This window comes from Zootoca vivipara, chromosome 4 (genome assembly GCF_963506605.1).
Source record: "Zootoca vivipara chromosome 4, rZooViv1.1, whole genome shotgun sequence".
Classification (NCBI taxonomy): Eukaryota; Metazoa; Chordata; class Lepidosauria; order Squamata; family Lacertidae; genus Zootoca; species Zootoca vivipara.
The window spans coordinates 38,668,801-38,683,551 of NC_083279.1; the positions used below are offsets into that span (position 1 = coordinate 38,668,801).

Genomic DNA, 14,751 nt, shown 5'->3' on the forward strand with positions numbered 1-14,751 from the left:
AAAATGTAAATTCTAGATGCGCCCAAAGAAGCCTTACCCGAGCTCAGAGTTCATGCAAGAGTGTCTTCCCAGTCCCTCCTCTGCACAGCACTGCCCGCCCGTCCACACTGGGGGATCATTTGAAATAGTGCGGGATCTGATTTGTAAGCATTTTCTGCTTACAAAGATACATAGAATTGGAGAACTGTAGAGTTGGGAGTCATCTAGTACAACCCCCTGCAGTGCAGGAATCTTTTGCCCAATGTAAAACCATGAGCCTGAGATTAAGAGCCTCATGCTCTACCAACTGAGCTATCCCAGCACCTTTAGATTCAACTCACTGTGACTACAGGTTGCGAACGGGATCCATTCCAGAGGCCCATTCGCAACATGAAAAGGCCGCATCCTGAAGTAGCGCTTTTGCACACGCGCATGAAGCTATTCGGTGCTTCTGTGCATGCACAAAGCGTGATTTAGTGTTTCTGCGCATGCACGTCCGCTGAACCCGGAAGGAATGCGTTCCGGGACTTCCGGGTTCGGTACGTCCGTAACCTGAAAAGACGTAACCTGCAGTGGACGTAACATGAGGTATGACTGTACACACATTTTAATTTTAAGATTTTTTTAAAAAAATATTTACCAGAATTTTCAGCCAGTCTGTACTTTCCACAACACAGATACCTTCTCCACTGCTTGCGGACATTCTCCTTCGCTACACAGTAAAAAATGAAAATGAAAAAACCTGCCAAAAAAAAAATGTGTCAAAGTTTAAGGGACACACCGGATTTACCTGGTTTTGTAATCTATATATATATATATAAAAGTAAAATGGGCATGTGGGTTAGTCTCCACTTTTCTCCGAAACTGCTTGACCGATTGCGTTGAAATTTGGACACAACATCCCAAGCGAATATGCAAGTGTCCATTTAAGGTTGTGTAGATAGATGTCACACCTATGGCAGGTAAAGCAGGTAAAACCCACTGTTCCAGAACATAAAACTCACACAGCCAGGGATGCTGGGAGCACAGGAGAGGTTGCAAAACAGTGCCCTCTAGCGACGACTACACTGGTACTGCCGCTAGGAAACCTTCCCTCTCCACAGCACCTCGGCTTTGCAGACTGGGCCGAGAGGACATACTAGGTCATGGGTCGGAACAGGGTGGTGGCAGTCACAGGGATGAGCCACAGCAATGTGTGGCCGGGCCAGCTAGTTATTTATAAAACTGTTAGATCATCAAAGAGCAGGATTCAACTGATCCTATTACGCCCTTTGCTGGGACCAAAGGATTGCATGCAGATAGTGCTTTGTGTGCACTGTACAGTGTGCTGTAAGTATTCTGTTAATTATGTCTTAATACGATCTACTTTTTTTAATAAAAACAAACCAACCAAGAACATACCTTGCAAGGTGTTAAAGATGGCAAAGAGATACATAAATGCAAGATTTACAGGGCCCCATGCAAAAAAGGCAAATCCCCAAGTAATTCCCAGTAGGAACGTGAGGCCAGCAACACTCCTAAGATCTTGGATGCTGGTTTTTCGCTGGGCACCAAGTTGCTTCTTCTTTTTGATTCTGCAAAGCTGAATCAGCACAACTATGAACATGCTGATATTCAACAAGAAGATTGTGCAGAAGTATGCCACAACCGTGATGTAAAACACAATGTCATTTTTAATCCAGCAACTAAAAAAACACAAAACGGGACATGAAAAGTGACAGTCAGTTTCATAAACATTTTGAAAATGAAAAGCTCTAAACTGAGAAAGTCACGTGACTAGTTCCACGTAAAGCCCTTTCTCCCCTCTCCCCAGAACAGCATCCCATCATGCATAAGAATAAAAAAATAAATTGGCCATGTAGTCTGCAGTTTTCATGAGACTGCTCCACATCTACCTTACTTGCAACTAAAGTTAGTAACTAGGCCACAAACTGTCTTTACAGTATATATATATATATATATATATATATATATATATATATATATATATCAGATTTTAACTTGGTTTAAATTTTTAACTTTTTCCAACTCTGCAATCAAGTATATATAGCACCTAAAGTAACACAATGGAATATCTTGTTTCTTTATATTCTGGTAACAATCAGGTGTTAAATTTGTGCTTTTAATTTTACATCCGTATTTTATATCATTTCTTTTTCTTCCATCATTCCAGAGATATGTCTGGTACTAACTCAGTCACACATATGGCATAGGACCTTAAAAATGATTATTAAGAGAAGGAAAAATCATCCTTGTATTTGCTGCTACTTAAGCAACTTCATACTTTCAGCATATGGCGGTTGTTGCTGACTTACAATTCATCATTTGAGTCGTTGGGAAACTTTCCATAAAAGCCAAGTCCATAGTTATCTGGAGATATTATCAGTACAATGGCTACTACAATTGCTGGTACCCCTGAAAGATAAAAAGGCATTAGGTATATGGAAAATATAGCAAAAACATACTTAGGTTGTTGGAGAGCTGGCAGTGAGAACTGCTGTATAGAAACAACAGTAAAACATGTATTTAGGATTAAATACAATGTCGTGGGAGCAGACTCTGCTTGCACAAAGGACTGGAATGGTTCTTCTTCTCTTCTCCTACACAGCCCTGCCGCTCCTCAAATCTACTCTAGATGACGCTCTGACCTTCCAGAGCAGATTTTGGGGACCTGTAGGGAGGGATGCAGGGGGCTAGGAATTTGAAGACATATCATGCTGGTGGATGGGCACTACTTGATATTACAAATATTCAGAGAAATACATACACATTTATAATCTTTACAACAGCGCTATGTTAGTATAGCACAGGGGTGGCCAACTCCCAAGAGACTGCAATCTACTCACAGAGTTAAAAACTGGCAGTGATCTACCCCCTTTTGGGGGGTTCAGGTCAAGGTTGTTGAGCTTTTTTAGGAAGTAAAGCACTGTTTTTTGGGGTTCAGGTCAAAGTTGTTGATATTTTTAGGGAGGAGGAAAGCCCTGTTTTTAGGGGTTCAGGTCAAAGTTGTTGAGCTTCTTTGGGGGAAGCCAGTGATCTACCAGTGATCTACCACAGACGTCCAGTGATCTACCAGTAGATCGCAATCTACCTGTTGGACGTGCCTGGACTATAGCAGGTTTCCTAGAAGGAGTTGAAATCTCAGATTAGCGTATTCAAAAGCAGTCTGCTGACATCACTGTCAGAAGAAAAACACATGACTACGCATATGTATAAACAAATCTTTTTTTCTGAGAGCTCAAACAGATCTGTTTCAGCAGCACTCCTTGCCTTTGGAATGCCTTCTTCAGGTAGGCCTATTTCGGCCAGGGGCAGGTATGCTATTGCAATGCTGCTTGGAAACCGAAGGATGCGATAGTAGGCAGCAACACATTGCATTTGCACCTATGCAATGCTCTTGTTCATTATTACAAGCCATAACATCCTGATTACCTCTGAATATTAATTGCTGAATAAGTTTCCAAGAAATTGTGCCTGAATATTTTTTTAAAAGACAAGAATTATGAGCTGCATAAATTTGTATAATGATCCTATTATTTTAAAATTCACTAAACATACATGATGATATTTTACTTTATCCTTGCAACAACACTGACTTCTATTGTTGTTTCATTTCAGTTAAACTGAATCAAATAAATTCTTAATTTAAAAAAAGCTACTGTGTAGTAGGCTGAGTAGAGAGAGAGTGATTTGCCTAAGACTAGATGCATCTCATGGCTGAAGGCGGTTTGAATCTATGGCTAAATCTACACAGCTATAAAAAAAATGCTCTGAAAATGCTCGGGGGGGGAAACCATTGTAAAGCTCACAACGGAAAATATCACAGAGTTGCAATTTCAGCTCTACACCGCCATCTGGTGTCACAGTGTTATAATGCATTTATAACGTAATTTGACTAATGTAGCTGAGTTCAACGTCTCATGGAAATCTAAATCCTAGTCTAATTCTTTCACACTACTGCAGCACATTGGCTCTGTGTACAGATCTCCCTTTAGCAACTAACAGTGCAATCCTATTTATGGCTATTGAGAAGTAAAGCCCCACTGTGTTCAATTGCTGTACTCTCAGGTGAGTATGGGATTCCATCCTTCCAAACAAGTTAGAAGGGGACACACACACACACACACACACACACACACACTACACACACATATATTCTCATTTCAAATATAAATCCAGAAAGAAATACTTACCCCAGCCAACAATGCAGAACTTTAGGATGTATTTCCTAACGTAAGTATTGAACACTTTGACAAGGGCCAGATACATGTGAAAGGCTTCGAGGCCCATCCAAGTGAAAGAAACCAAAAGGAAATAATGAAGAAATACAGCAACCGAGATGCACAGGCCTTCGTTCTTATACAAAGCAATCCAAGAGTTCAGGAGAAAAACCAGGTTCAGTAGAAGCAAAGCAACACACAACTGAATGAGGATTTTAGAAGGATAATCTCTTCGGATTTTCCTAGAAAAACAAGTAAATGAACATCGCCTGTATCAAGATCAATCACAATATTCAAGAAAAGTGACAATCTTAATGGTCTTAATGCCATGTGAGACACAAATAACCTTTTCCAACTGCAGTTCAAAGACCATATGTGCAGATGAAATTTTACTAATTAATTTACAGAAATTAATAAATTCCAAGGTATCTTAAAATTCTAAAATCATGTGAAAGACAAGTGTAAAAGTGCAGTTTAAAAATATGCTTGATCAGTAATTTATTAAGATTTTATTATATTTTTATTATATTTTTTAAAATTAGCATGGTTCCTAATTTTTCCTGGAGGAAGCAAACAGGCAATATTCACCAATTCTACCTGCTTCTTCCTCACTTGGTTCTTACCCTCTACTGCAAACGGAATGAGTATTTCCATTTGCAAAAGAACAGGTCTGGGTAGAGCTAATTATCTATAACAATAGATAATAATGCAAATGGAATAGTTTATATTTTTTGTTATAACTAAATTAGAACAAAAATGTTTTGAAAAACAGATACATTGTCTTTTTGGGTGATACATCACTATTCCGAAGAAAAGTGGCATCTAATTATTAAATCATTTATGTCCCTGCTCTTACAGTGAAATTGTGAAATTACTGAATACACACTCTTCTTTTTTCAATCAGGTGTGGGAAGATAAGAAACAACAACAACACAGGTTGGAACACAAAAGGTAGGTCGTAGGGCTAGTTATGTATTTGCATGACAATAGGACAAGAATTTAAATTCCAGAATCCAGGTCATAGCAATTCTGCTTGAGAGCAATATTTTTGGAGTCTAACCAGTCCACTAAGGCATGCCATGTGCTGTAAAATTTGTTCAATGGGTTTCTTTGTATCAAAGTCAATAGCAAAGACAATACGATGTTTTTTAAAAATATGTATATTGTTTTATTCAGTATAAGGCAATTTCTATCCCTGACTTCACATAAACAAAACTTTATTATAATCCAAGAGAGCCAGTGTAGTGTTGTGGTTAAGAGCGGTAGACTCATAATCTGGTGAAGCGGGTTCACATCCTTGCTCCTCCACATGCAGCTGCTGGGTGACCTTGGGCTAGTCACACTTCTCTGAAGTCTCTCAGCCCCACTCACCTCACAGAGTGTTTGTTGTGGGGGAGGAAGGGAAAGGAGAATGTTAGCCGCTTTGAGACTCCTTTGGGTAGTGATAAAGCAGGGTATCAAATCCAAATCCAAGGTTGTTTTAAAATTTAGCTGTTTCTTTTCTGAAATTTGCTCTCAGCTATAGCAAAACATCAATGTCCTTCAATATAGTATGATATCCTTCAGTGTGATTACATCTATATTTAAGCCACATGAAAGAGGCTCTTCCCTCTTCTGCCTGCCACACAGGGGCTTCTGCAGAACCATCTTGCCCTGAGGGGAATGAGAAGGAGCCGCAACAGCTTCTTTCAAACAAACAAGTTGTCTTTTGCTGTAACTTAATTTTTTTTAAAAAAAAATCAGCACTTATCGCTGTAATAATCTTATGAAAGGTACTCCGTGAGGTCCACCTGAAAACTGGTATATAAATACCTTGAATAAATAAATAGATGCAATAAATAATAACCATCATTATGTTATGATTAGAATTGAGCAGGTACTTACTCAAATGCAATGTATGTAACAAGAGTAACAGAAAGAAAAATGGCTGAAAGGCCACAGCCTATGTACGTGATGAAAGTCAGAATCAGCCTTTGTGTGGGAGATATAGTAGTGGTGTTTCTTGATAAATCCTGCAAAGGAAACAATAAATGTTTTCTTTTGAAGCATGAGAACAAATTTCGTTTACAAGCAACGTTCTGGTTATTCACTGTCAGAATAACCAACGCCTGGATTTCTGCACTCATACCAATGACAAACTTACTTGGTCTCTAAGGTGCTACTGGAAGGAATTTTTTTATTCTGTTTCGACTACACCAGACCAACATGGCTAACCTACCTGTAACTGGATTTCTACAGTAAGGTGGCTCTAGATAAATCCTTTCTTTAAAAAATGCTACGTGTTATCCATATTTTTTACAAAGAGATTATAAAATCCACCTTAATCTCTCTTGCTCAGTTCAGTCATAAATATCTGGTTTTACCAAACTGAGATAGCTACACAAGCCATGCACCCGTATGCTCTGTCCTTAGGCCACAGCTTCATCTTCTCAGCGTACCAGCATCTTAAGACTTCCTGAGTAAATTAACCATAATTTCCAATCACATCCTAACTGGGAAAGAAGTCTTCCATAGAACACTTGGAAAAGGAAGGAAGAAGCAGCAAACGGGTGGAGTATATGGGGACAAAGCTTGTACATGTCTCAGCTTAATAAACAGATATACCGGTATGTACACCTGAACTGAACCTCTGTCTTTCTTTCTCCCATGCATGAACCTAGGATCATGTGCTTTAGCACATACTAGTTTTTAAGCACATATTAGCTTCTTTTAATACCGCAATCCAGGTACTTTAAGCAACAATCCAAAGGACTTTGCAATCAAGTATATTCCCGTGACTTTCCCCACCTTTCCATGCCACAAGGCAAGCCACTTTTAAGACCTAGTGGCACAAGGACCTAGTTTGCAGCGTTTGGTTATATACTACAAGCATTACCAGTAAAACTCCAAAGCTTGTGAGATGGTTGCAGCTGCAGACGGTTGCATCTGTTCTTCTCTCTTTAACTACACAGCCATCATAAGCCCAGCCTCCTTTGCCACCTGCCAGGAAGTAAAAGGTTCCATTGTTAATATATAATTGGTAGAATTTAAAACTACTACAAAGTTGATGCAAGTTAAACTAGTAGTTGCTACTGTTGGATTGTTTTGTTTTGTAGTTTCTATATATTGGACAGATGTAAGAGTTTTTGGTTGTTGTATATAAACTGATTGAATTAATAAAATTTAAAAGACAGAACCACACAGGCGTACCATTTTTGCTGAAGTCCCAGAAGGCACATCTGACATTCAAATTCTCCTGTTTGGAGAGAGGGGGAGAAAAGATTATTTATCTCTAAGACACCTTGAAATTAAACAATGTACAATACAATAAAAAGAAAACCAGCTTTCTGTTTACAAATATTTCTCATTTATAGATAGACAAATGTGTGTGTACACCCACCCACCAGGAATTTTTCCTTTCTTGCTCTTTTACCACCATCAAATCATATCTCGGTAGTGGCACCCGCCCTGTGGAACGCCCTCCCACCAGATGCCAAAGAGAAAAACATCTACCAGACTTTTAGAACACATCTGAAGGCAGCCCTGTTTAGGGAAGCTTTTAATGTTTAACAGACCATTGTATTTTGTTGGAAGTCTCCCAGAGTGGCTGGGGAAACTCAGCCAAATAAATATATTATTATTATTATTATTATTATTATTATTATTATCTCAGCTGTTCTATGTGGCTATTTTTTCTTGTCTGCCTAATGTAAATTAGAACCTTTTTGTGATGAGACCATTTCATTTCTGTGTTCTGTAGGAACAGAAGCTTGTTAACTGGCCAAATTCCATTTGTACCTGAGTAGGGCTGGCATTTTGTAGTGTGACCGTAACATTTGTCTTCAAGTCGCTAATTGTGAGGTTAGCAACACTTGATGATATAACATGACTGATCAGGGACAAATTCTCCAGTGAGGGATCCTGGGGGGAGGAAAAAAACACCCTCATATTAATTGTATTAAAATGTATTTATAGCCACAATACACTAAAGCTAAAGTCTGAAGATGTTTGGCATACCTGGAAAAGAGTTGTCTTCTCAAAAAAGTTGAAGGTAATTCTAGAAGCCTGATGCTGAGCTTCTGCCGACAGATTTGTCATTACTGATGATGGAAGTGTAATGGATCCAGCACTTTTTGTAGGCACTTCACATCCAAGAACAACCTTAAAAAGAGAGAGGGAAAAAATATTATGCATACAAAATAGAGAGACAATTGGACCCTGTGTTTTGTGTTAGACGCGTTAGCCTAGTCTGGAGCTGTGCTTAGTAAAGAGTATTACTTCCATTTACTGCATCAGAATGATCTCTCTACCCCAATCTGACTCCCCTAATTATGAACTTCAACCAACAAAGAGAAGCATTGCTGTGGGATGGGGGAAGCATTTCCCTCTTCAAGCCCATTCAGTCTAATTGGTGAACAGATGAATTTGTGCGTGCCCTAAATGCTGCAAGTCCTCTTCTTCCAGCTCCTAATGACTCATATATAGGTAACATAAAATAACATTATTAAGAATGGCTAACTAAAATTGTGTACAAAGTGTAGAACAGCAGCTTTAAATCAAAAAGGTTTTAGCATCTCCCGATAGGGCTAGGAGATGCTCCTTGCCTGAATCCCTAGGAAGCCGCTAGCAGCCACTGTAGACAATACAAATTTGTCTCACTCAATGTAAGGCAGCTTCCTATAGATTTGTTTCTCCTAGTTTAAAACAATTAAGAAGGGTTTTTAGGTTTCATTATTATTTCATCTTATTTCTAGTGTTCACAGAGGGCATAAGCATCAAATTATTATACAATCTCCTCTGGATAGAATGCTTGTGACAAGGCAAACGCATGGCAGGAAGAAACACCAGAGTCAGTTGCAAGAGAAAAGAAGCAATTCTGTCAGCCTTCATCAGATCAGGAACTCTTTGTAATCATTGTTCAATATTTTAAAAATAAGCTCCTGCAGTCTGCCACGTCACACTCCATTCTATTTTAAAGGGTCTGCCAACTCTTAGAAGCAGCTTTCGTATGGGGCAGGAGGACTTAAGGGTGGCAGCAGCCTGGGTGTGTGTGGGGGGGAGTTGTCCAGTAAAAATTAGCTGCTCCAGTTTGTGCAAGCAGAAGCACTCTATACTAAAACAAAGCTACTATTGGATACAACCATTGCTTTTTTTCCTAAAAAAAAAATGTTTAGGGCTACTCTCATTTTTCTACTCATATTGAAATACTGCCCCTCAAGGAGGCCAAACTTAGATTCACAAAATGTTTAGGGGTATGAGTACCCCTACGTTCCCCCCCCCCCAGAAAAAAGCACTGGATACAACCCATTGAACCCTGAAATCTACTGGCCAATACAGTCTGGGTTTTTTTTTTCATTTAAATGCTGAAGACTACACTGCAATCTTATACATGCCTTCTTAGAAGTAAGCAGTGTCGTATTTACGTATAAACTAAACAAGCTATAGCTTAGCCCCCCCCCACTCTCTTGGGGGGCCCCAAAAAAATTAAAGGGGAAAATACCTGGATACTTCTTCTTAATTGTATTTCAGTTCAACAATTACTTTGATGAAATACATACGTTGTTATGTGGAAATGGCTTTATATACCTATTACAGTGGTACCTCGGGTTACAGATGCTTCAGGTTACAGACGCTTCAGGTTACAGACTCCGCTAACCCAGAAATAGTACCTCGGGTTAAGAACTTTGCTTCAGGATGAGAACAGAAATCATGCTCAGGCGGCACGGCGGCAGTAGGAGGCCCCATTAGCTAAAGTGGTGCTTCAGGTTAAGAACAGTTTCAGGTTAAGAATGGACCTCCAGAACGAATTAAGTTCTTAACCCGAGGTACCACTGTACATCCATAAATTACCATATAGCATATATTCAACACAAAAAACAGCAACAATTTGTTGTTGATAAAGTACAGCCGGACATATAAAGGGCCCCATTACCTTCAGTAGTTTAGGGCCTCATCAAACCTAAACCAGGCCCTGGAAGTAAGCAATACAAGTTCAACGCAGCCCTGGCTGCAATCTTATATTCAGTTCCTGCATGTAAGTTTCATCAAACATTGGCCCCAACTGCATTATACATTTAAAGGACTAATGTGCCACTTTAAACAGTCATGGTTGTTTTTAACATGTCGTTGTTAGAAGATCCTTATTCTCTTCACAGAGCTACAGTTTTCAGAATTCCCTGGGAAGAGAGATTGATTGATAACCACTCTGGGAACTGTAGGTTTGTCAGGGCAATAGGGGTCTCCTAACAACTCTAACAACCCTTAACAAAACTCCCAAACTCAAGCTATACGTCCAGGTTCTCTTTCCCTTTCAGGTTTACTGAAGCAAAAAGGGGAGGGGTAGCTTACCTGAAGGTGTGGGGAATCTTCAACAGCAAAAGAAACCCCATTAAATGAGGAGCTGTTGACTTTCTGCACAGCCAGAGCCAGAGAAGGGAAGCTTAAAGTAATGGATTCTGCCGGGAAGCTCAATTTTAAGCCAATTCCATCCACTATTTTTATTATTCTATTAAAGTAAAAACAGGAGATGACATGATGATGTTCCTTTTGTAATAGGTTAGAAAAAATTATAAGCACTTAATGAAAAGTAACTTCATTTGAATAACTTGAAAATATAGAAATGCTTTGAAAAGGTATCACTAAAACTGAGAAGTCATGAGCAAGTTCAAATATTTGAGTGAAAATGAAGTATTTATTTATCCATCTCATCTCAGAAGGCCCAGGTAAGTATCAACCTCTTGAATCCTATAATCAGATAACTGAGCTTTTGGGGCTTTTTATGCATCTAAAGAGGCCTTCTGCTCATCCATGGCCACATAGTGGTACTCTCCATATGTGTTTGTGCATGGAAGGGCTGTAACTCAGTGGTAGACCATTGGCTTTGCATGCAGAAGGTCCCAGGTTCAATCTGCAGCAACTCAAAGTAGGGCGGGGTAAAACTCTAGTCTCACATCCTGAAGAGCCAGTGTCAATCAGTGAGAGAATTTTGAGCAAGATGGACAAATGATCTATCTTGGTACGTGACCCTTCTCTCCCCATCAGCAGCAGCGAGATGTAAAAGCAGGGGGGGAGGATGGGTAGCCTGGGCAAACTCTAAGGGGAAGGGGTTGATTTCTGTGGGTGTGGTGGGTGAGAGAATTAAACTTGGGCAGTAGCCCCTTGTATGTGAGATACACAGACACACAGACATATAGACACAAACGCACAAACACGGCTGATTATATTAGAATTGCAGAATTGCACACAACAGACAAGCCTCATCAAAATAAGAAAATGTACAGTACACTTACCTTTGAGACAATGGAGATATATGTTTTGCGGAAATGTTTAGAAGAAAATCAACAGTGTTTAGCATTGTTTTTGCAAGCACAGGTGATATTGTTTGTGCAGTCAAATTGTGCTCCAGTTCAGAAACTATGTTCTCGAAATTGGTACTGTTGGCAATGTTGGTCTTGTTGTGAAACACTGGTTCTGCAAGAGATGGGAAAACACAAAGTATGTTATCTAAAGCTGAAAACAAGAAAATGAAGCATTAAATTCACATCACACTAAACCAAAGTTTTGAGTACTCATTCATACTGTTTTCTTCCTGTGTGGCTAAGAGGGAGAATATGGAAGATTTATCTTCCACTCTTCATTAACCACAGTTCGTTGCAGTGCCCAACCACAGAATCACGATTAGTTGCAGCTATGGTTTGTTTCAAGAAGCCAGCTTAAGAAACAACAGCTTTGTTTTGAGATGAACCATAGTGTATTAACCACAGTTTGTCAATCCGTTTGACATAGCAAACTATGGTAAATAGAAAACAGAAGTTTTTGAGAGGGTGGCTGTACAAGACCAAGGCTCACCATGGCTCATTCCTGCTCATGAATGTCATGCTAAACCATGGGTTATAAATATATGTTAACACTGCTATTGAAAGGGAACAGGTGTTTTTTTTGTTTTTCCTCCCTTCAAGAATCGCTTCAATAAACAAATCAGCTGTAGTGGAATATACTGTATATTTAATGTAAGGTATCTTCATATTCAATTCCAGTGAATTAAAATATCTTATGACATAGACTGAACAGAACTTTTTAAAATTCCTAATCCTATCTTTGGGAGATGTCCGTGAGTATGATGTAGCAGGGGAAAGCCCCAGGCTATCATTACCTTTTGGCTAAAATGGTCAAAGCACTATGGTGGTTGTGCTTCACTCTCCTCCTACCATGCAGGTTCAGCATGCAACATGCGTCAGTTGCATGAATTAGAACGGCTGAACAAGTGGATCCAGTTCTTTAAAGCTAACCTTTGCAAATGTATTCCAGGTTTCAGCATTATTTATGACAATCCTTTGAATTCCTTCCCTTGACTTACACTCGGATGCCATTGGCACATGTAACATGCAGCATTGGAATAGTTGCGGCCAGGGATGCAAGTCACTAAAACGAGCGGACACACCACAACAAGATAGAGGAAAGGGAAAATCCTGTCCTTACCTGGTGGTACAAGGCAAGGTGAAAGGGGGGGGGGTTGCTGCAGCCAGTAGCATACACATACATGATTGCTTGATGGACAGCTGCCCCTGCAGATGTCAGCAAGCTATGCCCACATTGGAGCAACTGTCCACTCAGCAATTGTGCATTGGCACAGTGTTGGCTCACATCCACCTCTGCTCCAGGTGCTGCAAGGAACTGACTGGATTTCTATCGCCACACTAGCAAACCAGTTACTAGTCACTACTACATGGTAAGTTATTGAGAATTCAGCTTGCCAAATGGAGCAAGCTCCATAAAGAGGCATTTTTACTTTCACACCACACCACAAAGTGCATGGGTAACCCAGGTCTAGTAACAACAGAACTTCACTATGCATTTTAAAATAAGGCTTACCTTTGCTGACTGTTCTCAAACTTCCCTCTGTTTCAGTAGTGGAAAGAATATCCAAAGTAGTGGTCACGGCAGTTGAGGTGGCTGGGGAAACTGTAGGTTTGGAAGTAGTCTGAGGTACTGCATCCATTGTGGAATGCACTGTTGTAAAGACTGGATTAGTTGTTTCAAAAGGAGGAAGAACTGCACTGGTAGGAGTTGCAGAAGGAAACACAACACTGTTTTGTTCAGTGAGAGGAAGAACCGTATTTGTAGCAAGGTCATGAGAAAAATCTATTGTTGTAAGCTCGGTCAAAGGCGGAGGTGAAACAATGGTTGGCTTAGTCAAAGTTGGAGGTGAAGCAGTGGTTGATTCAGAGGGTGGATACCCATGCAGAGTCACAACATCAGAAGGCATAGTGGAAGGAGTAACAGGTAAAACGGATGTGTCAGGAGATCTAGGGCTTGTGCAAGGAAGTGCTCCATAAATACCACTACAGGAAGAACAAGATAAAATAATACACAGGTATTGATATCAGTTTAACAGCAACTTGCATTCGGACAGAGATATGCAAGGTTTCAAAGAACCATGGTAATTATTATATGGATAAATTTAAAAACACATAAGAACAGATTTGGCTTTGCTAATATTCTTAAGGTGTTTCATGAGTCCTGATGATTTCTTTATCAGTCACAATAATAAGAGATTTCAAATTCTGCACTAAAATAGGTGCTAAATGTGACATCAAGCTTATTCACAGCCATTTAGGATACGGTCCTTCCTAACGCAGACACAGTGGTTCATAGGCAAAGTAAACACAAAGGTGAACAGCAGAACAATCCTTTCACTTCCATAGAGCATGCACATGGTTGCAAATACAGGCAGAACCTGGACTAAGCCTTGTTTTATAGCACGTTTACCATTGCAGTGGTTTTAGCTCTTCAACAGTTGAGGGACAAGAGTCAGGCCAAAAAGCTGAACAACAGCACAACTCTAGAATAACAAAAAATTAAGAACAATTAGCATTTTAATTTGCCAGTTAGGTATTATTATGAAAGCAACTAAATCTTCTATAACTTTAACTATTTTTGTTAGACAGAGCAGGTTGGCAGATTTCAGGCTTATGATACATATCATGTTTATTAAAAGAACTCCAAGGTACAGCAACCAGAGGCAAAATAGTGGCTGGGGGCAGCGGCACACATAGAACAAAAGACATAACATGCCTGTGTTCAGCTCAAGAACACTCTGTTTTCAGAAACAGAACTGTGTTTACACTCATCTGCACAAATCTTTGCTTTCCCCTAAACTTTCAACTGTTTAATTTTTCACTTGCAGGAGAGTCTGTTGGTCTTTTTAAACAACTGGGGATCAGAAATCCTTACAGGTCAACTGCCGATCATTCAACGGTCTACTATCAAATCTACCTTTCGCCCAACCCCAACATAAGAGTATATAATATATAAAATGCAATATATAAAATTCAATACAATCACTCTGTCATTCCACTTCACAACGAAGTTAAAAAATTAGCTGTTCTGAGACTTTGCTTGAAGGGTTGGGTGGAAATTGATTAATACATATTAATCATAATATCTGGATTAATACATAATTAATCCCCAAGAGGCTTGGGGGAAATGCAAAACACTTCTTGCTCGCTATACCTAAACAATTATCAGTAGAGAAGTTGTGTGAGTAAAAAGGAGAGTCAAGACAGTGTTCAAT

General features: G+C 39.5%; 1 protein-coding gene across 4 annotated transcripts in view; it reads right to left on the reverse strand.

The window, feature by feature from the left end:
- ADGRG2 (adhesion G protein-coupled receptor G2) overlaps positions 1 to 14,751 on the reverse strand; it is a 43,598-nt gene that overhangs the window by 1,822 nt on the left and 27,025 nt on the right. For all 4 annotated transcript variants that reach the window (XM_035116579.2, XM_035116582.2, XM_060273515.1 and 1 more), the window contains 13 exons: positions 13,947 to 14,019; positions 13,050 to 13,519; positions 11,468 to 11,648; positions 10,527 to 10,683; positions 8,196 to 8,339; positions 7,977 to 8,099; positions 7,389 to 7,434; positions 7,075 to 7,178; positions 6,084 to 6,211; positions 4,173 to 4,441; positions 2,295 to 2,394; positions 1,381 to 1,664; positions 620 to 721 (listed from right to left, as the gene is read on the reverse strand). In XM_035116579.2, the coding sequence (XP_034972470.1) occupies positions 620 to 721; positions 1,381 to 1,664; positions 2,295 to 2,394; positions 4,173 to 4,441; positions 6,084 to 6,211; positions 7,075 to 7,178; positions 7,389 to 7,434; positions 7,977 to 8,099; positions 8,196 to 8,339; positions 10,527 to 10,683; positions 11,468 to 11,648; positions 13,050 to 13,519; positions 13,947 to 14,019 (2,181 nt within the window). The remainder of the gene's footprint in view (positions 1 to 619; positions 722 to 1,380; positions 1,665 to 2,294; positions 2,395 to 4,172; positions 4,442 to 6,083; positions 6,212 to 7,074; positions 7,179 to 7,388; positions 7,435 to 7,976; positions 8,100 to 8,195; positions 8,340 to 10,526; positions 10,684 to 11,467; positions 11,649 to 13,049; positions 13,520 to 13,946; positions 14,020 to 14,751) is intronic.